Source organism: Rhinichthys klamathensis, unplaced genomic scaffold (assembly GCF_029890125.1).
Source record: "Rhinichthys klamathensis goyatoka isolate OS25496 unplaced genomic scaffold, OSU_Roscu_1.1 h1tg000192l_1, whole genome shotgun sequence".
Taxonomy (NCBI): Eukaryota; Metazoa; Chordata; class Actinopteri; order Cypriniformes; family Leuciscidae; genus Rhinichthys; species Rhinichthys klamathensis.
In genome coordinates this window covers 4873202-4897003 of record NW_026606718.1, presented here as the reverse complement: position 1 = coordinate 4897003, position 23802 = coordinate 4873202, and the positions used below count along the sequence as shown (strand labels likewise).

The 23802-nt window shown below is 37.6% G+C and overlaps 2 protein-coding genes across 2 annotated transcripts; both read right to left on the bottom strand.

The window, feature by feature from the left end:
• Positions 1–1121: 1121 nt before the first annotated feature.
• Positions 1122–13516, bottom strand: si:dkey-202g17.3 (4F2 cell-surface antigen heavy chain). The gene is made up of 9 exons (XM_056262518.1): positions 13438–13516; positions 11088–11472; positions 10352–10516; positions 8821–8918; positions 7042–7119; positions 6871–6926; positions 5069–5264; positions 1713–1820; positions 1122–1595 (listed from the first exon to the last, which is right to left on the bottom strand). Exons 2-9 carry the CDS (start codon positions 11461–11463, stop codon positions 1221–1223), a joined length of 1452 nt encoding a protein of 483 aa, XP_056118493.1. The 5' UTR covers positions 11464–11472; positions 13438–13516; the 3' UTR covers positions 1122–1220.
• Positions 13517–16076: 2560 nt separating this feature from the next.
• ppm1na (protein phosphatase, Mg2+/Mn2+ dependent, 1Na (putative)) lies at positions 16077–23456 on the bottom strand. Its single transcript, XM_056262517.1, has 6 exons — positions 22948–23456; positions 21248–21819; positions 19062–19179; positions 18803–18917; positions 16435–16498; positions 16077–16264 (listed from the first exon to the last, which is right to left on the bottom strand). The coding sequence occupies exons 1-6, from the start codon at positions 23348–23350 to the stop codon at positions 16235–16237; spliced, it is 1302 nt and encodes a 433-aa protein (XP_056118492.1). The 5' UTR covers positions 23351–23456; the 3' UTR covers positions 16077–16234.
• Positions 23457–23802: the final 346 nt, after the last annotated feature.

Here is a 23802-nt window from a genome sequence, read left to right as displayed (position 1 = left end):
TTGATTATTTCCGAGCATGAACAACCTGTCAAGGGGAACAGTTACTGAGAAACCCCAAATAAAAGCCCTGCCCTCTGTCTTGGCTTAATTAAAAAAGCTTTTAAATGAAAGCAGAACGTTCTGTTCCATTCTGAAAGCTCAGATCATTCAAATCTGCATTACGGCATGTAATGTATAGAGGTAAGAGGGTTTGTTTGATCCCTGAAAGGTTATTGAACCAAGATGGTTATAATTCGCTCTCTAAGAGTCTGTCTTTGTCCTAAAGGGGGTCATCTGGGAATGAGTGGTCCTCTATAATACTACCGCCTATTGAGCCTATCCTTTAAAATGCCCCAGTGAATGTTAGTGAATTGTATCTCTTCTCCATAAGCAATTAACCACCATTATAGTTAGATAATGCACAGTAGACGTGCATTGCAGTGCATTTTCAGATGCCAAGAAATACGCAAGACAATTTTTTTTTGTTACGCAACCAATTTTAATCTCATATTACCAATATTACCGTAAAAATGAACATAGTTGGCTGTTTGCACATAAATAATATGTGAGGCCATGAAAACACGTCTAGAGTTACAAAATGTCTAGGGACGGACCAGTTGATAGAAAAAAGATGTTGATGTAAGAGCAACGGAGAACCAGGGGCCGAGGTTTTATTTTGATTTTAGATAACAAACCTGTGATTTCTCTCCTGCAAATCAACTGTTTCTTGTTTTTCACTGACATACCTCGTAGGTAAACATTTCACACAATAAATATTGAAGCGGTGTATTGCTATTTCACTCTTTGTTTAGTTTTACACATGTATTCATATTGTAATAATCTGTTTTTACACATGAAAGGAACAATATTGAAAGTTTAAAAAAAAAATTTCGAAACATAAAAGGCATTTTAGAAAGTAGCAAAAATTAGGTAAGACGTTTCCCATTTCATACATACTGTATAAAAATAAACAAATCTGTTTTTAAAAAGAATCCATCCCTAGGAGATAAAAGTGCCCATTATTTGGGGAAAAAAAAAACCTAATTTTAAATCTGCAATGGTTTCTCTTTATTAGATTATTTGCAACCAAACAAAGTGCACTCCAGTCCCACTGCAAATATGTATTAATTATTATTATTTTTAATTTAGTTTTAGTAAATACTTGCTTTCAGTTACAACTGACCAATATTTAACATATTTAGATCTTAGTTGCAACAATAAGCTAACACAAGCCTTTAATCTTAGGAAGATTTGTCAGATTCAAACAGTTTTATGACAATGGCCTCATGTGGCTGCATTTTTATTGACCGTAGAGACACGGGGCCGAATCGGTCAAGACGTGTGCTGATAACAAACAGCCCACCTTCAGGTAGGCTGGGAGCCCAGTCTGGGTCCAGAGTGTGAGGTTCAGATCCCAAATTAAACAAGACCAGGAAGTGAACGCAGCCCCATGAGCGCAGGAAAGCCAAAGGAGGCGTGACTGTAGAGTTGAGGCCAGAGGATGACATGCTGTCATTGAAGGGAAGGAAGGTGAATCCGCCAAAGTGGAGAGCCTCTTCACGAGCACGCGACTGAATCAGAGACTGGAAGAGGGCTGGCGGTTGATTCAGCTGTTCCTTTTGAACAGATTAATAGAAATGTCACGTCACAAAAAACCCATAACAATCATACTGTTTTCAATTTCACACTGTGACCACAGCAATGGTATGTTGAGGATGGTTTTGTCATTTCACCTGAATCGGATTGACCTCATCTCCATATTTGATGACGGGTGTCCCAGGTAAAGTCATGATCAGGACTAGAATGGCTCTCTGTAGCTCCCACTGGACCCGTCCACCCACCTGTGAATGGTGCAAACACTTGTGACATTGCATACATAGCATACAGGATTCTCAGAAACTTAAATTCAACCCAGACTGCCTTATTTTGACTTTCAATGTCAAAATGAGCTTTCAATAAAACTTGGCTGCCTATGAAGTAGAAAGGCGATTTTTTTGTTTTTAAATTGGTGCTACTTGATTAGAGAAAACTGAGGGGAAAAAGGCTATTGTCTTCCCTTTTGCCAAATATGTAGAAACACTTCAACACCCATAATGCACTGGGCATGTTGCTTTTCCAAGACCAGTCACACCAGTCTGCTATGGATACGCTTGACCAGAGTAAAATACTACTTATCAAACTTTAGTTACAATTAGGGGTGTAACGATACCCTCATGTCACGATTCGATACATATCACGATACTGAACTCACAATATTATAGCGATACTCCAAGACATACAGTTTGGTAAAAGGTTAACAAAAAAATGTACTGTTGATTAAAACGCTAATTTGGTATTACATTGGGGGTGTAAATAAATAGGTTTTGACTTGGTGCTGATAACCCAGTGCACAGGACAATGGTGACACCAAAATAAAAATATGAATGATTCTGAAGCTGAAAACAGAATTATTTTAGACGAATATGCTTGCACTCTGTCACTGTCTAAATATATTTAAAATAATGCAGGCCACTAAAATTCTGTAAACTTGATTTTATTCTCACACAGTCATTTTTTATTTTTTGGGTGGACTACACAATACAGATTGTCACTATCCGCGATTCATGTGTATTGCGATATTTTGTTACACCACTAGTTACAAAGGTGACTTGTATTGATCCCGGGTGCAAGAATTCAAAGAGTAAACGTTTAGCGGTTATTAATTACTTTCCATAACTTTTTCATGGCTTCTCCTCTTGTTTGTAATTACTGGATGAGCATATCAAGTAAAACAGATTTTTTTTTAATGTCCATGACATTTTCAGACCTGGAAATCTCAATCACAATTGAAATCTCCCCTTGCCATCACTTTAAAACCTTGGGTTTAATGGGTTTTTTTTTTTTTACTTTGTTAATGACCATGTAGAAATACAACATTTCTCTCTGTGTAAAAATATTATCATAGTTCACTAAACCATAAATCAAACTCCAGTGGCTGTCAACAACAGTTGTTTTTTCTCTAGATAATGAATGATGCTGATGTCATGTTTCGCCTTGGTGGTATTTCCTGTAAAATAAAGTTTTCCAGTTTGAGGAGTCACAAAAGAGACCCTGATCATGTTTTTGTCAGATACATTTTCCTATATTCCTATATTTCGATTCCTATATGTCACCACCTCACAGTTTTATTTCCTAATAAAGTGTGTCTATTGTTTATTTGAACATTCTCTTGTAATCAAGTGATTTGCAAACCACTGCTAAACAAATAGCTAAAACTAGCCAAGCTGGTATTAAGCTGGTTCAAGCCCAAAACCCCTCTAAAACCAGCAAACCTGAGTCAACATTGTTTCCTGAATAAAACCTAACTCCCTGCTTAAAGCTCCTGTAGGTAACTTTTGAAAACATGTATTTGCTAAAACTGTCATTATGTCTTGACAGTAGAATATGAGACAGATAATCTGTGTAAAAACCAAGCTCCTCTGGCTCCTTTCAGTGGTCCTATTGCCATTTGCAAGAAATACACGCTCCCGGTCAGAAACAACCAATCAGAGCCAGGAGGAATGTCTTAGCACTGTCAATCACGCTCGTGTACGCGCTGATCACACCCCTCTCTTGCACAGCGCGTTGCGCGAGCCGTCGTTCAAACTCAAGATTGCCGGCGTGCTGCAGCTGTGCTTATGACGGAGAAACAACCTAAACTGCCAATTCTCAAGTGACACCTGCTCATAAAACAAAGAGGTAAAAGGAAAAAGACTGATGACGATAACCAAGCGAAAAAGAAAGAATTACACAGAGCCCATTGACTCGGTGTCAAAACTCTAGCCGCATAACATGTAGATAAAATGTCACGCACTCTGCTAAGCAACAATTGAAACCTGCTAATTCACTGGCTTGTCATGTTGCTGAAATAATGTACTAGCACACCTTATCTAGCATTATATATCGCTAGAATAATTACTTACATACTGTAACGTTAGTTACCGTTATATTAACGTTATCTTACTAGCTATTTATAACTTATAGAAAGAGTGCAACGTTATAAAGTTACATGTAGGCTATTGCAAAATACATAATGATTTGAGGACCAAGTTTGTAGTCAAAGTATGGGCAGGCCATAGTCAATGTAAAGCATATTATTGAAGTTTAGTCCCTATTAGTGAATGTGCCATATAACTTTTTATCCGCCGTTATGGGTGGCCCTGTTTACTAGCCTGCGCGTTCATGACAGCCTCCGCTGTGGAGGACGAGCTGTGGAGGGAGGGCTGTAGCGCAGCAGAGAGCAAGGGGGTGGGACCTGTAAGTTGTGCTTGTTCAAATTTTCAGGCTAAGTCAACGTTTTCTCAAAACTCCCTACTGCAGCTTTAACCACAGTGCAACATTGGAAAAATTAACTAGCTAGTCATGACTGTTTACCATAATAAAAATAATAATAATAAAACAGCTAGGGCCAGCAATCCGGCGTATGTTTTGGGAATCATTAAAGTCGGAAAGTAACAGAAGTTAGTCTTCTCTTCCCTAACGTTATATATATCCGAATTAAAACGGCTTCTTGAACAAGAAATATATATAGCATGGGACTTGATGTTGTCCATGGGGAATTGATTGGATGGTTGTGGTTTGCTATTGGTCGATCTCATGTGAGTGACAGGTTGCCCCGCCCTCATGACACATCATTAGAGACGAGATGTCCCTGAAAGGAGGGGAAATTATTTTGATTAAAGATTATGAGGCACATTAATAAAAAAAAAATAAAAAAAATATGTGCACGGATAAATACTTTCCATAAAAAATAAGATTTTTCCATTTTGATTTCATGGTGACGTCAAAAGAATCACCGTGCAAGATCCAGTCCCCTGCATAATCTAATCCTCCTTCAATGCCATATGATTCCATGAAGTAACTTGCGCTGGGTATGATAGCTTACCAGACTAGCATGCTAACTATAGAGTAATATGATGGGATGTTAGCTTACTAGTCAAACAGGTTTGCATGCTAACTCAAAGTCAAAACACTAAAGAGAGAAATGTGTTACTTTGATCATATTGGAAGTCGTTTGTGGATTTTGCCATTGATAAACTGTTAAAGTCAGTTCAGTGTAATGTCCACTCACGGTCCAGCTCGGCCAGTGTTCCTGTGGCATCTGCAGCCGCGCCTCCATGGCCTCGGCCACCTCAGCAGGAGACAACGGATGGTGTGATGGGGGGATCACTGACTTAGTAACCAGCTCCACCAGTGAACCATTAACAGTAATGTTGGACACCTTTAGCGCTGGAAGACTGTTGCTTGTTTGCCTCACCATCAATATTCTACAAGAATGAGATTACAAGACCTGATTTATGTCACCATGACTTAGCAAATTAATAAACTTGTTAATGGTCACTGTCCCAGTACTGGGACACTTGGCACACTGTTTTCATTGCCTTTTTTCCCCCATATCACATATTTTAGTAATCATCATAAATTAGGTGTAATTCAAAAGCTTAAAAATTCATTCTGTGAATACCCTTTGAAATTGGACGTTGCTTTACGATAAAAACGCTCCTCCTCCTTGTGGGCAATGTTTCAAATTTTACAGTACCAAATTTACAGCTCTATTTTATAATCAAATCTTTTTGTAATTTTGACTAAACATATCATTGGAAAAGGATTCAAGGTTCCGTATGTGGTTGCTCTTTTGTGATAGAAGTGATATTGTGACAGAAATGTATTAATTTGTGACTGGAGAGCACATTAAAAATAATTAATGGAATGTGTCACCCATATATTTTTGGTATATAGCTACCTTAATTTTGTGATATCAACTTCAAATTTGGAACTCAACTTGGTTTGACATTTGGCTTCGATTTTCTAGCAGTTTTAGGCTGCAAATTATTTTCTAAAATATATATTTTATATAAAATAAGATGTTCAGTACAGTACAAACTTGAACTTTCCAAAGTTCATTTCATTTACCATGTGTATGTTCAAGGCAGGGGGAGGGGATAGTGGCAGTTAACAGGTTAATAGACATTTGTCAAGTTCAATGCACAGGCTCACATTGAAAATAGAGTTAGGCCCTGTCCCAAATGGCACACTTTATATGCACTTTCGGTCTTGTGGACTTATAATGGCTGCTGCGTGCGCGTGTCAGTTAAGTTCATGAAACCGTAGGGTGTCCCGTTTGTGATTTTAGGAGCACCGCCTTTGCGGTCGATATCACTTTTGCCTAAATACTACTAAAATACTACTTATCAAACTTTAGTTACAATTAGGGGTGTAACGATACCCTCATGTCACGATTCGATACATATCACGATACTGAACTCACAATATTATAGCGATACTCCAAGACATACAGTTTGGTAAAAGGTTAACAAAAAAATGTACTGTTGATTAAAACGCTAATTTGGTATTACATTGGGGGTGTAAATAAATAGGTTTTGACTTGGTGCTGATAACCCAGTGCACAGGACAATGGTGACACCAAAATAAAAATATGAATGATTCTGAAGCTGAAAACAGAATTATTTTAGACGAATATGCTTGCACTCTGTCACTGGCTAAATATATTTAAAATAATGCAGGCCACTAAAATTCTGTAAACTTGATTTTATTCTTAACGTGTCAGTTAAGTTCATGAAACCGTAGGGTGTCCCGTTTGTGATTTTAGGAGCACCGCCTTTGCGGTCGATATCACTTTTGCCAAGGCCGCACTGAAGCGAGCTCCGCAGCAGACTTCATCTTGACAGTCAAAGTGGCATTACGTCACGAAAGTGCTGACTCAGAGAAAGACTGTGAGTGTTTAGGGTGCCATTTGGTACAGGGCCTTAAAGTCAACATGAAAGGGTGTTCACAACCCATTTTACTTCTTTGTTTTTTTTTTACCAAGACTTGAGTTTGTCCTTCAGGAATTGACTTTGAAAAACTTGATACCTTTCGTCATCTTGTGAACTGAACTCGTGCATCAGCACGTTCCACTCCATTAGGGTCTGTGAATTATAAATGCACATTGATTTTTATTCAGGCACTGTGTATGGCCTCTAACCACCTGCACCGCATCATCAAAAACCCACACACTTTTTCCACAAAACAAGACAGTTTTACTTTTGCTGAGAAGGCTGCGTCTGTATCACAGATCCCAAACCCTGACACACCGTACTCCAGCCAATACCTTAATGAGTCCTGGAGAGGGAAATAATATCACATGAGCAATGATAAACAAGAGGTAGACAGAAATATTGACATAAAACAAAAATTCTCACCACCATAGTGACAGTTAGACTTGCCACAATATCATAATTTTCCACACCGGTATGGTAAGCAAGTTCAAAATATACTGGTATTGGCGCTGGCTAATTTTCGCTCCGCAATTGCTTACACAATAACGTTTAAATTATAAATAACGAAAATAATTAATTTACACAGTTCAACCTAAATGAAGGACACATGAGCAGTGGAGTCAGAGTCAGACTGTGATGACAGTGATAATCAATCTCGATCATTTTTTCCATATTTTGGAAAGTCGTGAAAACACTATCATGGATTTTTTCTTTTGATATTGGAGCAAATGGGAATACAAAAATTACATTTGCATCACTGGGTGGGTAGTAACTGATTATATGTAATCTAGATTACGTAATCAGATTCCAAATATTATAGGCCTATACTTACAATTAGATTATATTATGTTTTATAATACTCATAACCAGACCACAGTTACATTTTTATTGATTACATGATTAAAAATGATTCATAATTTATTTTATTCTCACTAATTCTTCTTTTCTTATCTTTTAAACAGCCTAGTGCTTATGTATGTTCAGAAAGTCTATCAGTTTTGTGTAAGTACACAAAAGTGAATGGCAGTTCCTTCACAAACCCTGGCTTAATGTAATGTTTAGTGCACTTCATTTCATATTTCATTTAATATATTTTTTCCCCTCTTTGTATTTTTATATCATTATAGTACAATATTATCCTTTTCTAATCTATGTGATAAAACAAGTTAAGGCTAAAAGTAAGGTCAAAAGTAACCTAAAAGTAATCAAGTGTGATGTAATAGATTACGTTACCAACTACAGTTTTCATCATGCATCTATATTAGGTAATGGACTACAATTTCTAAGTAATCTACCCAGCATTGTATATTTGCTGTGGAATGATTAAGGAGCCGCGCATGTGTCATTTAGCCTACTTGATTCCTTCAGAGAAATGAATGAGTATGCGTGATCTAAAGTAATATATAGGCTAGAAGAAAAAAAATCAACCCAACTTCATGGCAAAAACATTTCTGTGGCGACATTTCTGTTATGCTTCTTGCACTGTTTTGAGACACGTTTAAAGCGAAATCATGTTCAGTTTTAACCAAAACAAATGACCATGAATCGGGCACTATTTTATTTGAATTGGTTGTTGAACAAATCACAGCAGTTCAGAAATAAAATATCCTAAAAGGTTAATGCTCCAGCGCGGTTGAAAACAACGTGCCTTGCTAACCCTACCCTAAACCGAACAGATCGTGTTAACGAAGCCAAACGTCCCAGACAGCAACAGAGTGTCGGCCCAGATCCGGCCCACATCTGGTACATGTGGATTCCATTTTGGAAAGTGTTATGAGATCATAACAGTAATTGTGCAAGGAACTGCATGAAAATATGTTAATCAATAATCTGCTCCTGTAATCATAATTTGTGTGAAAAGGAATAAAAGTCATTGGGGATTTACTGCCTCTGTTCATTTCAGCTGCCGTGAATCATATGTGCTGGTGCATTTGGAGTTTTGCAAAAATGTAGGTGGAGGCACGCTTTTCCAATGATGAAAATAAATAAATAAATACACGCTGTTGCTGATATCGTCCCCCATACTGAGAATAAGATTCATTACCTGAATGTTCTCTGATGCACCAGACCAAACTTTAGTGTCATTACCCGACTCCTGCTCAAACAGGTCCAGCTCACAAAGGTCCAGCATCACTCTCACACCTGAACCATATGGAAAATCCTTTGGATCAGTTACTATTGCTTACAATTTTTGCACACAAAAATTCGACTTCAATTTGTTTTCACACTACCGCTGTTTCACAAGCACATGTGCATTTGCAGTATTTGGACACGGCTAAAAAAAAAAATGCATGACTGTCGTTGCATTAGATAGCAAAATGGTAAACCAAGCTGACATTTCAAGTACAAAAACTTCTCACAAAAGACATTGAATAGGTTTTAAATTATAAAACAAAATAAATACTGTTCAACATCAAGACAAAAAGCATGTGGAGATGTTGTGCTTGTCAAACATGGAACATGTCCATAGTTTATGTGATGAATATCTTTGATATATTTAAATGCAATGATTTTCAGACATGGCTTAAAGGAATAGTTTACTTCAAAATGAATATTCTGTTGTCATTTACTTACCCTCAAGTTGTTTCAAACCTGTATGAATTTCTTTTTTTATGCTAAACACAAAAGAAGATATTTTGAAGAATGTCAGTAACCAGACAGTTGATGTACCCCATTGACTTCCATAGTAGGAAAAAAATAATAATACAATGGAAGTCAATGGGGCCAGTTAACTCTTTGGTTACTGACATTCTTCAAAATATCTTCCTTTGTGTTCAGCATAAGAAAGAAATTCATACAGGTTTGAAACAACTCGAGGGTGAGTAAATGACCATTTTCATTTTGAAGTGAACTAATCATTTAAGTGAGTCCAGTGTGTGAGTCCAATGTAAATATGGTTAAACAGCACCATCTATTGAATACCAAGGTTAGCACAGTCCTGATACAACTGCATGCAGAGACAATATTTAATGAAAACTTTTCAATTTTTATAATAGGGTGAATGCCTACGGAAGCGTATTGCATTCACTTGAAGAAAAAAATCTACTCTGTCTTTCTGAATTAATGAGTTAATTATCTCAGAATTACGAGATAATTTTTCATGGAAAAAAAGTTTTTGCTCTGTTTTTCTGAATTAACGAGTTAATTATCTCAGAATTACAAGATCATTTTTCATGGAATTTTTTTTTTTGCTCTGTTTTTCTGATTTAACGAGTTAATTATCTCAGAATTACGAAATAATTTTTCATGGAAAAAAAGTTTTTGCTCTGTTTTTCTGAATTTCTGAGTTTTTGAGATAATCAAGTCATTAATTCAGAAAAACAGAGTAAAAAAAAAATTCCATGACAAATTATCTTGTAAATTCTGAGATAATTAACTCGTTAATTCAGAAAAACAGAGCAAAAACTTTTTTTCCATGAAAAATTATCTCGTAATTCTGAGATAATTAACTCATTAATTCAGAAAAACAGAATAGATTTTTTTCTTCAAGTGAATGCAATACGCTTCCGTAGTACGCCAATAAAACTACCAAAATAAAATCAAGCACACTTGTTTAATAATAAAAATGCACCTGCCTGCTTTCCGGCTTTCTATGATAAGCTGTGTGAATTGTGGAAGCGTGCCCAGACTTTGGTCAATCTCTGTCAGGTTGGCTGGGGAGCTGTCATTCCGGAAAAATCCCTCCAGGATCACTGTCCCAACCCCCAGTGACCTCAGATACGGCAGCCGCTCGGACACCCCTGAATGTGAGACATACACCATCATGATGGCCTTCACTACTGGAATTTCAATGCTGTGTACATGTATGTTCATTCTGTGCTGCTGACACAAAGATTGGCTATAATTTATCATCATACTTTTAACATTATTGAAAGAATATTTTCCCACCTCACTCTGCCACTCTACTTTCCCCCCAATATTTAGATAAGCGATCAACAAATGTGTATTTCAATGGCTGATTATTAAACTAGCCATTCATTTGTGGTCAGAGCCTTACAAAGTACCAGTTATGTATTGTTCCTAAGCCTAAAAATAAAAAGCACATAATATGCCACACAAATTGTAAATTTTCCTGTGAATGACCCTTGTATTTATTGTCTGATTTACTGTCTACTAGACATTGCCACAACATGTGGTAAATGTCCTGTGATGTGGTTTGTGGAGATACTTCATTAACACAACACTGACTTAGACTTTGACATGTGGTTGTATCTTAGGCTCATGGATGGATGGTGGATAAGCGGGTTGAATGTTCTGAGATGCAATCTACCATTATTGTTACTGCTGTAAATTATGTTTTTATTAACTTACTGCCGATAGGGCTGACCTCGTCACTGTCTGCAACCATGAAGAGTGCTGGTTGCAGACGGTAAAACACATCCTTCTGCCACCAGTATAGTGAAGGAGACACCGTCCGTGGGCTCTGAATGATTATTGCGATAGCAGTGCCAAGCATTATCAGCCAAACAATCCAGAAGCAAAGTACCAGACGAGAACGAAACTTCTTCCATTCCGGTCCTCCTGCGCACTTCTCCAGTTCCTCTTTGCTCAGGGGTTTCCAGATGTACTGCTGGGGCGGATCTTCTGGGATAAGGAGAGGTACAGTCTCTGACCCATCCAGATCTGTGAATGGAGCTCTAGCAGATGCGCTGCCATAGCCTGGATCACCTTCGACCTTCAGTGTCATCTGGTCTCACTGGGTAACGTTAGGAGCCTTTGAAATGAAAAACAATTTGAACAAAACTAAGTTATGCATGTGATGTGTGTTAGACATATCAACAGAAACAACCACAGCACCATATCTTATCTAATTTCATCAAATTTAAAATATTTCAGATTTTTGTAGCTGATGAGAATCCCTGAAACTATCACACATGTGTCTCCATCAGTGTACAATAGTTATGATGTATAGAGGAGACCAGGATTGGTATACTTTTCATTCTTTGTTGAATATCCCTGGTGTAATAAATGCTAAGTGCAAACAAAAACGTAATTACAGGGTAAATCATACAAAACCAACATCATAAAATATTTCTTAACTAGGTATAAAGCTATTTTTTGGTTCAAAATTAACAACATCATTAGTCCTTCTTCAAAAAGTGTTTTATCTTACCCCCGTTCACAATGGAAATCCTGTTATAAGTGTTTATATTTTAGACTGGGCAGGATTGTTTTCGCGGGAAATTGCATACGTCACTCGTCCGTGCGTGTCTCGTCATTTCCGTAAATAGAGAAAAGGTGCTCCGGCTACTTTGACGCGTGTATGGTGTGTGAGTGAGGGTCAGAGGTTAGTTGTCACAACGATCGAGAAAGGTTGACATTGAGCAGTTAAATCTTAAGTCACCCGTTTAGGAAAGTCTCCTGGCATAAAGAGAGTCGACAGTGCTCGTAATAAGACAAGATCGAATCAGCACTGGCTTCAGTGGCTTGGCGCTTCGGAGATGGACAGAACTTATGGATTTGAAATATTGTAAAAACGATGCGGAAATGGCGTCTTTATTACTCAACAGGTAAGTAGGTATTTTACCGAACAGATACATTGTCATATGTAGCTCTCTGACAGATTGTAAAGGGTTGTTGTAGTTGTGCTACAATTTTATTTTCAATGAAGTAGCCTACCTTGTCTATTAATAGGTAGCTGCTAAAGCTTCATGTCTTCAGCTTGTCAGCTTGAGATCCTTTCCATCTGGTTATACCTCAAGCATAGGAGTGAATGTTTTATGAGCAGTAGGATGTGATTCATCCGCACAGTCACTCGGAGCCGAAGCACAACCAAAACAACGGTCTTCTCTCAAAAATCAATGCAGTTTTGTTTTCTGCAAGAGGTGTTCCACATTAGTTAAATAATTACTAAATTTGTTTTTGATATGCATGGTTGGTACAGACATCAAGAGTAAATAAATAAACGTTAATTTTACACTGACAAATATAATTATAAACACATTTATGTAATATGAATACCGGTATTGTAAGTATGTGGAATATGTATTAATAATGACTACATTCATACATTTTCATAATAGTACGAATATAATATTGATCGACTGGTTTCCATAACTATAAGTTATTATCATTAACTGAAACTAAAAGGGGAAAAAAAATGTCATTACTTGTATAACTGCTAGTTACCAACACATTTTTCATTTTGTGATTAGATTAAGTTAAAGAACAAAAAAACAAAACAAATATTAAATAAACTAAAATGAAAAACTAAAACTTAATAAAAACTATATCGACATTTTAAAAATGACAGAAATGCAACAAAAATGGCTAAACCTTGGCTAGCTTATATCAAAATGAATATAGAAAACAAAAAAATTAATAGCATTCAAATATTTTCAATACCTATTTCCAAATTATTTTAATAAAATTTTAAACTGGGAATGTTATTTTTTTACTTTGACAGAAACTTTGAGATGGTTAAAGTTTGCAACAGATTCATGACACATTAGCACAAATGTAATAGTTATTAATGCATGTTATTTATCTTAGTCCACATGTCAGTAAATTTAAAAAACTTTCCAGCGTTAAAAAAGTTACATATATTTCACACGGTTCTTTATTAGCATTTCTTGTTAATGACACTGTAAGATGAACACTGTACAATCTGTAAACTATGAACTCTAGTCACACAGGCAAAATATTTGGCTGTTGAACTTACCTGTTGGGAACGTCGGGCAGAGTGCAAGTTCTCTCAGACTCTGGTGGTTCTTTTTGTTTCAGTTTTCAGTTTATTGTTATGGTAAACACACCGTTAGCATTGCCCAGGTTGTTGCATTGAAAAACAGGTTAAACCTCAGTGCGCTTGAGCTTGACCTTCTTGTTTTTAACTCTCTTTGAACATTAAACTATGACAGTAACACCAAAGATGAGGTTTACGTAATTAGTATAGAGGTGTCATGGTCCATGACACTTCAGTGACACATTCTGCAGCATGGATTTTCAAAGTTCCCTTCGGACACAAAGTACATGATGGCCACCCCCTCCTCCACACCCCCCGCACACACACACACACACACACACACAAACAAGATCTAATTTACACTTCAGTGTTCTTTCCCAGCTGTTTACGTTCACTTAAAGGTGCAGTATGCTATTTCCGAGAATCATGGTTGAACACTGTTTTTTGAAATCAACACAATCAAACACACCCCTCCCTTCATTGCTCCGCCCCCAAAATGCACAAACACGCAATGCAAGTGTGGTCGTCTCTTTATCATAGCTGAAGCGAAGCAAAATAATGCTTTGCGAATAATAAAGCAAAGATGACAAGGAAGCACAAATGTACAGCACACAAGAGTACAAGCAAGAGTTGGTTTTTAGTCGCCAGCAGCTCCAGACAAACAATGACACGCAAAACTGTCCTGTTAGTACAGATAACATTACAACAACAGCATTTCTTGGTTCTGTGTAACAGCAAAACCAATGTTACTCACATATGGAGAAGAAACAACTCAACCTCTGTGTCCATTTTCAGGCCTTAGCCTACTGCTTCGTCCTTTATTTTCATAAATTAACGCGTGTCCTAAAGCTCTTGCCTGATCATAACTATTCTTTTTCCACTGATTTTCCTCTGAGCTTTTTTCTTTTGTAATGTCTTTCAGCCATCTCTCTTTCTACAGTCTTTCTTCAAATCTCCCTCTCTCTCCTCCCCCATCATGAGTGGACACGCCCCCTACTGCTGATTGGCTACAAGTGTGTCTTGCTGCTCGGTCCGATCCACTTTCAACAGCGTTTCTCAGAAATCGCTTACTGCACCTTTAACTATCAATGAGCAATACAGTATTTACTGATCTTTGTCAACATTAATTCAAATGCAACTGTTCATTGTTAGTTCATGTTACTTTAGGTACATAACATCATATTATCAGATACAGCTTTTGATTTTCATAATGTATTAGTAAATCTTGAGTGGATACGCACCCCTACTGCTGATTGGCTACAAAAGTGTTTTAAAGGTGCAGTAAGCGATTTTTGAAAAACGTTGTTGAAAGTGGATCGGACCGAGCACCGATTTCAGTTCTGGCAAAATGTTATCAAATTCTTTTTGATGCATTAAATTGTACAGCAGATACCCTTTAATCTGGCATGTTTGGTCCTGCCCATTATGACTAATATAAATTGTGTGCTCAAAGTCCAGACTTCTCAAACCTAGACATAGCATATAGAAATCCAGACATTTTGAAGAAACATTCTCATAACAATAATTATTTTATAACAATATATACTCAAAATGACAGAGGTGTACTTTAATAAAAAATAAAATGAGACGATTGAATTTAAAGTTCAAGTACCCTTTATAAAGTTTTACAGATGTTAGTTTTACTGCTGTGTACAAGTTCGGTTATGTAAGTCTATGTTCTCTGTAAGTACAGAGCTTAAAATCCATAAACAAATACAAGAAAAAATATTTATAATACAATTATACATTGAAGTATCTTACATATGTTTGTAAATAATGTCAATTGTGAAGTTAATCGTGAAACAACCTACAACTACAATGTTACATAAAATGGTTTATATGTAGATTTAAAAAAGTAACATAGTATATTTATTAAAAGGTGATTTGTGTATTTTTTAATGGTAATGCTTTCTCTTATCCCAGCTACAAGTGGATAGACAATTATTTTATTGTGGCATTTTAAAGCCACATTATGGAATGCTTAAGTGTTTATTGTTAATGATTCATCTGTGCACATTATTCTTAAGTCATGTGCTCTTGCAATATCAAACGATAATGATCTAACGATCCAATCAATTCCCAATGGACAACATCAAGGCCCGACCTACATTGTTTTTCGTATACGAGAAGCCGCTTTAGTCGTTTTAAGCCTGGATATACGTCACAATAGGGAAGAAAAGATGGTTGCAACTTCCGTTTCATGCTGACTTGTTCAATAGTCTTATACGCGACAACAGTGGTTCAACCAATGGCGTAATTTTAGGGTGGGGAAATCTATTTGCTTGACCAATGGCTATGAGGGAAGTGTTTAATTACCTTGTTTAAAAATCATCATTATCTTTGGTGGTGCGAGAGGCATAGAAATTACACTTCACCTTTAAAAAAAGTGAATTCTTTATATTTTTCACTAGAACCTTTCCATGGTGTCAATGTTAAGTGCTTTTCCTTTATGGGCTTTTGCACTGGGTAGTTTTGACTCCAATATAGAAACTAGCCACCAGGGTCCCTCAATAACAAAATTTTTGCCCTAGGGTAATTTTCCGGCAATAGTTATGAAAACGTCCCTCTGGTAAGAAAGCCCCTTTTATGAAAGCATTTGATAAATGCACCTCTTCTGGTTCAGTGTGTACAATATACAACATTGATTTAAAAAAAGGAACAGTTTGGCTAAACAATTTGACCTCTGTAAAGCAGGTGGCACACAAATATAGTCCTCACATGAATTATTACATCTACAGAGATTGAAGGCTTGATTCCATCTTCAGGGTAACGGCCACTAGGTGGAGTCATCAGAACCGCCAATATCCTTAAATGATGAAAGAGTATTTGAGAATATCAGCATTTTTATTGATGTTCGTAAAATGAACATTAACCTTTTATATGTAGACACCTAAAATCATATCAAATCAAATGTTGGAGAATTAATAGTTTATTTAGTACGGCTAAAACATATATTTACACATTTCAAACACGTACCATTGGGTCAAGAGGTCTAAAGGCTGCTGCATATTTCTGATATGCGGCAATTATGCAATCTCTCCTGCAATATAGAAAAAAAAGCAGAGATTGAGAAACACACACACACACACAAATACATGTATCTCTCCTGCATTGCAAAAAAAGATTTTCTTGCTTAGAATTTTTGACTTGTTTTCTATTAAAATATCTAAACATTCTTTAATCAAACATTTACCTAAGAAGCAAAATGACTTAAACAGCCCTATTTTAACGATCTAAGCACATGGTCTAAAGCTCACGGCGAAAGTGCACGTAGGGCGTGTCTGAATCCACTTTTGCTAGTTTAACGACTGGAAAAATTGTTTAAAAGGGTTGTCCCTGTTCTCTTAAAGGGATACTCCACTTTTTTTGGAAATAGGCTCATTTTACAACTCCCCCAGAGTTAAACTGTTGAGTTTTACCGTTTTTGACGCAGCGCCTGAAAATAGGCTACCTTCCGTCAACACAACGGAACTATTTTCAGGCGCTGCGTCATATCATTACGCCTGCTGCTCTCATGGTACGGCAGTAAAGTTTCTTGATTATTACGCAGGAATGAGAGTATAGTTCCTAGCCATATCAGCCTTGAAAATCGCAACTTTACATTTTCCGTCGGTCTTAGTGCACGATGTAACTACAGAAGAGTCAAGTTTTAAATAGGAAAAATATCGAAACTCTTTGGTCATTTTTTTTTAAGAAATGCTAATGGTCTTGTCCACTTCAATGATGTATGCTAAGCTATGCTAAAAGTGGTACCGCCAGAACCGGAGATCGGCTGAATGGATTCAAAAACGGTAAAACTCAACAGTTTAACTCTGGGGGAGTTGTAAAATGAGCCTATTTCCAAAAAAAAGTGGAGTATCCCTTTAATGAGTAATGGGTGTGTTTTGAGCATAACGTGCAATAAACCAATCAGAGTCTCATCTCCCATTCCCTTTAAAAGCCAGTTGCGCTCGTGCCATGGCGGAATTTGCAGAACGCTGCTCCAGAGCGGAAACGGGTCTGATCGTGCGCGAGGTTAAAGATGATTCCACCATATCTTTATGTACAGAATAATAATCTTTTACATTGTAATCCTTTTATTTTTAATATTTGACATGTTTGTGTGCTGCTGGACTTATCTGTGTGTGTAATAAACAGTGTACGCGCGTTGTGGACCCACCTATTGGCGCACATTCCTAACGCGCTCTTTAAATAATAAAAAATAGCGTTGCCTCAAAATAGCAACGCGCCAACAATGCGCCTGAACACACCTCGTTTTCAGACCAGCACGCCCATGGGCGCACAAATAGGCGCAAAAGCATTTGCTATTTAAACAACGTGACGCAGGACGTGAAAATGATAACTGTGTCAGGCTGAAACTAGCAAAAAAACACTTGCCGGGTGTATGACCCAAAGGGTTAAAATGACTTAAAATGAAAATTCTGTCATTAATTACCCACCCTCATGTCGTTTCAAACCCGTAGGACTTTCATTCATCTTCGAAACACAAATGGCTAATTTTGATGAAATCTGAGAGATTTCTGTCACTCCATTGACAGCTACACAACTACCATTTTGACACTTTAAAAAGCAAACATAAACCGATTCAACCGAACCTGCTGAACACTGGAGAACAAACCTCATTGGTTCTTGCTGGAGCTCAAACGTGCCGCATAAAAAGAGAATGAACCTCATTGGTTTTCACACGTCACGTGAATATGCTTGAGCTTCCAGTTACCACAACTGAAATGTTCTCTTTACGATCTCTTTATGAACTTTTTGAAACGTCAAAGTGGTAGTTGCGTAGCTGTCAACGGAGGGACAGAAATCTCTCAGATTTCATTAAAAAGATCTTCATTTGTGTTCAAAAGATGAAAGTCTTACAGGTTTGGAACAACATGAGGATGAGTAATTAATTAAGTCTTGTTTTCGGAAAAAGAAAATGTTGTGCTTAAACAAGAACAAATATCTGCCAGTGGGCTCAGAAAAATAAACTTAATTAAAAGGGAAAACAAGATTGTTTTTCTGACCCCATTGGTAGATTATCCCCCGGTTTCACAGACGAGGCTCAAGCCTAGTCCCGGACTAAAAAGCATGGTTGAGCTGTTTTAACTGAAAGTAACTTGCACTAACATATCTTAAAATATATATGTTTTGTCTCAAGATGCACACCAGTAATGTTTTTTTCTAAGGCATGTTTATAAAAGCCTTAAATGTCCTAATTGAACTAAGGCCTAATCCTGGCTTAATCTATACCCTGTCTGTGAAACCAGGCCAATTTGTCATGTTTTAAGCAAAAACTCACTTCAATTTTTGAAGTGTATAGTAGGCCTAATATCATATATTACTGTCCAGTAATACTCACTTGCATGAGATTCCTCCACCTGGTGGGAGGCCGGGAATACCTTCAGATGCCAGGAATTTCATCACATATAGCAGGTCAGGTTCCCCATCTTTAGATCTGATCACATTAATGATCTCTAGGTAATGTGAGAGAAAATACACTTTTATATAAAAAGGTTAGACTTTTATTAAGATGGCTATTTCATCTAATCTAATATGTATAATTGCCTCTTATTTATATAGTGTAAAACCTTTTACATCGAATGAATTGGTCAAATTACCCGCCACTTTTTGCTCGATGAGCTGCTCTAACTCTGCCTCCTGTTGCAGTGCCTCTGGTGTCACCTTGGGGGCGCCATCGAAGCAGATGATGATAATGCTCATGTTGTCTAAACTTCCCTGCAAGATGCGAAGACATTTCAGAATTTAAAACCCTTATATATAATATAATATAAAAATGCTATTAGAGTAGATCAATAAAACACACTAATACACATAAATGCACATAATGCAATGCATATAAATGTTCACAAACAGCTAATGTTAGTTCTAAACCAAAGGACCTCTTGGCCTGATCGAGCGGCTGGTTTGTACCCATGAATATCCATTAACCTGAAGTCTGAGTCGCTCGTAATCCTCTCTCGCTCTCTTCTTGTCTTCCTTGTAATCATTCTATTTAAAGAACAGTATCTTCATAGAACAGGTCAAGCTGAATCTGTGTGTAAGCTTCCCCGCCTCAACATGCGGCATCTCATTATATAATATTACATAACCCAAGTGCCTGTAATCATTTTAAATAACAAAGCTGTCCTAAACGAGTTAAACGTTTTAGAAGGTGACAGTATTTCTGGCAATTCGACATTGACCTGACATCAGACTTATTGACGTAGGCTACTCGTCAGAGTTATTGACGTCATGGGCTAATGACTAGCATAAAATAAAAGCATATTGATGCAGTGATTCTCATAATGTGAGATATATTTTGGTTGAGTGCTTAGTTTTATGTTCCATCTGACCAGACTTTTGACTATTGACATAAAGTCCAGTTTACTTTAAAGTTAACCAGTGTACATTATTCTCACCCAGGATCACCCACTCGAGAAACATTTAAAGCGACCAACTACAGTCTGTGTTGTTTTTAGGGTACATTTAGGGGCAGGTAAATCTGAAATCAATGATCACTGATTAAAAAAATTACAGTTTTTATTTGCGAGATAAAACTGAACATTACTCTTTAAAAAAAAAGTTTCAAAAATACGTTTTGATTTGCCAAAGAACCTTTCAGTGAACAGTTCTTAAAAGGAACAATTGTTTCTTCATGTGAAGAACATTTAAAGGGATAGTTCACCCAAAAATTCAGTCATCATTTACTCACCCTCAAGTTGTTCCAAACCTGTATGAATTTCTTTCTTCCGATGAAAACAAAAGAAGATATTACGAAATTTTGAAGAAAATGGGTAACCAAACAGTTGACATTGACTTTGAAAACCATTGAAAAATACTATGGAAGTCAATGGGGCTCATCAACTGTTTGGTTACCAATATTTTTCAAAAAATCTTTTGTGTTCAGCAGAAGAAAGAAATTCATACCAACTTGGAACAACTTCATTTTGGGCGAACCATCCCTTTAAAAACACTAAAGAACCTTTATATTCACTTTAAAGAACCTTTTGTGTAATGGAAAGTTCTTCATGGAACATCAACAAACTTTGTTTTTAAGGCCGTGAGACCACCAAAGCGTTTTTAGGCAGCTGAAAACGCTAGACGCTCTGCTGAAAACGCCTAGCTGTGGGCGCTTGAGAGCGTTTTGGCAGCACAGCGTTTTTTCCGTCGAGACGTTTCGTTGCTATGATACAGAATATCCGCAGCACTGTTTACTTGTAACTGATTTCGCAGATAATTTGTTTCATACTGAAAATTTATTTTTCATCAATTTTGTTTGGTTAGCTCTGCTGGTTGATGTCGTTGTACAGAAAGAATGTTGTGACAGTTGGTCGGTGTGGTATTAGTCCCGCCCCTCCTCCACTGTGATTGGACGGCTGGGTAAAAGTGACAGTGATGAGCGCTGCGTTTTATCCAAAGTTGAACATTTTTCAACTCTCGGCGACCAGTAAAAACGCCGAGCTCTCAGCGCTTCAGCGTTCTAAAATCGTCCAGCGCCTCGTTGCGCTCATGGCGTTCTAAAAACGCGGCGCTCCCATTGAAAACAATTGAAAACATAGCGTGGAAAAACGCTTTGGTGGACACACGGCCTAAGAGTGTATTTTCAATGCAGTCTAATTTGGTCAACAATGAAGCATACTATTATTTAGAAAAGTTTTTCCTATCCAATTGCGAACTTCCTCCGAACATCCATCAGTATGGTGGTACCTTGCTAAAAATAAAAACCTGTGCACCCTGGACATCAGGGAACTCGAAATCAGGCCATTAGGCAACCCAATGGGATCCTGTCACTGCTGATACCAACCTTATAGAGGCAGAGGTCAATGACCTGAGAGCAGATCTCCCTCAGATCATCGCAGACCTGCAGGCGGTTGCGCACAAACGCACACAGCTCCTCATTACTGATGGCGTCCCAGACACCATCACATGCCACTACCAGGAACTCATCTTCTGGCATTCGCTCCAGCTCGTACACCTCTGGTTCAGGCGACACCAGCTGTTCGGTCTGAGTCCTCCATTCCACCTCCTTAAAGTCAAAGTCTCCAAGTGCGCGGGACACGGCCAGTGAACCGTTGATGCGCTGCAGGGTGACGGAGCCCCCGGCGTTCTGGATGCGCTCTTTCTCGCGCGGGTTGAAGGGTTTGTGGTCCTCCGTGTAGAAGACCACCTGGCTGTTACGGCAAAGGAAGGTCCGGGAATCGCCGCAGTTGATGAAGTAGATGTTTCGTGGAGACATCATGACAGCGGTTGCTGTAGATCCGCTGTTGTCCCAGTTCTCATTGCGGATCTGGGCGTGCATGTGGCGGTCGATGCAGAGGAAGGCATTTCTGATGCCATCTTTGACATGTTCTACATCCTCATCCACCGTCACACAGCCTGATTATACAATCATAGAACAGGGTCAAGCAAAGGAATATCTAAACAAGGTCTTTCTATTTGCCTAGTGCCTTTCACCCTACTTGAGCAAAGCTTGTGACAATCGGAAAAAAATTCATTTCCTTCACTTCCAGTTAATAAAAATATTTTAAAAAAATATTTTTTGGACCGTTTTCCAAAAATATAATAGCTAATATATATATATATATATACACATAGGCCTAAATATGTGTAAAACTTTGTCTGAAAACTATCTAAGTTGACTATTTTTATCATTCAAAATAGTCAAATTATTTGTTATGTAAACACATAATGCTTAGAAAGCTGAATGAAACAGTATATAAATATAATAAGAAGTTATTTTTTACAATTTCACAATCTTTCTTTGAACTTTTCTCTCCGAGCTCTGCTAGTAAAACCTTACATTAGTTTGTGTGATCCAATATATATTGGATTGGCCTATTAATTGGCCCAAATTTTCCATGTTAAGATGAAATGCACTGTTTTAACACCTTTTAATCGATATTAAAAAAATCTTTAGATCCTTTAATGTTTTTTAAAAAAACAAATATTTTGTATTTTTGTATTTCTCGATCAGAAAAAATTATATTCACCCAGTATTAACAAACTGCAAATTTTAGTTTGTTTGTTTAAATAGGTTTTATTACTATCATAATAACATTTATCATGCTGAAAATACAAAAATGGCTATTCCATTAGCTAAGCATCACTGTTAAGATTGCTCAACATCTTAACACTGCGTAAGATATTAAGGCTTGTTTTCAGAGAAAGTATCTGTGTATTTGGTCTTACTGCACTGGCAGATTTTTCATGTTTTACGTATAATAAAAAGTAATATTGGTTACACTTTTAGTCTTTGTTAAATATACAAATAAGTAATGAATATTAATGAACAACATGCACTTTACTTTAGAGTAAACCCTCTAGAGGACCGTAGATATGGCTAAGCAAATAAACGTCAACAGCTGGAAAGTCATCAGGCAAATTCCTATATTGTGGTGGCAGTTGCATTTTCGTCTATAAATAAAAGCACATCAGCACTAACTCTTTGCATGTACAAATTTCATCCCTTATCTTCCAGACAGTAATACTTAAATCGTTGAGTACCTGTGTCGAGAATAAAATCCAGCAGGTGTTTGGAGCAGTACTGAGCCACCATTCTCCCCGCATGTCCATCGAACACGGCAAAATAGCTCCAGTCTGGCAAGGCCTCGGTCATCTCTGGCATGCAGGTGTGGGAGTCCTCCATCTGGGCACGCCAGCCCTGCATACTGGCCATGGCGTAGTTAATGCCCCATTTCGAACCCCCTTCTTCCATATCTTTCGCCAAAATGGGCCTTTCTAGGTAGGGTCTCCCTATGTCCTCTTCATTTTCAAAGTAGTCATCATCAGCTCCCGACTCCCGTCGCCCACCCTTGAAGAAGAAGGTTACCATCTTCTCGGTTTCCTTCACTAGCTGTCGCAGGAATGAGGGCACCTCCATGGCGCTGGCCCGCCTGGCAGTTCTCATGGTGGCCCGAATTCTCCGCTTTAGTCTCCTACTGTTCCTCAAACTACTCTTCCTGGTCTTCCGAAGCCGACCCGGTGCCTCTCGTTGAGTTGGAGCCAAAAGAGGATAACCAGTGTGTTAGTTTGGTGTCCTAAATATGTTATCATTTGTGTAACAGCTCTTTATTATCAGTTGTTCCCAATGTAAAACATCCAATCCGTTGGCCTGCACTAATGACATAAGGTCTGATGAATTCTGGGTGTGTTTATCACTTTTGCCAAGCTGTGTTCCTTCTCTAGCCCAGTTTTGATTGGCTAATCTATTTGTGTTCACTCATCCTCAGACACCACACAGTGTTCTATCTTTCCCTTCATCTGTCGTCTGTATGCTGTCATGTAATCCTTACTGCGTAATGTGCCCGGATTAGTTTACGTCCATAGATGAACTGCAGTGTTTCATAATGAGCTTCCAAA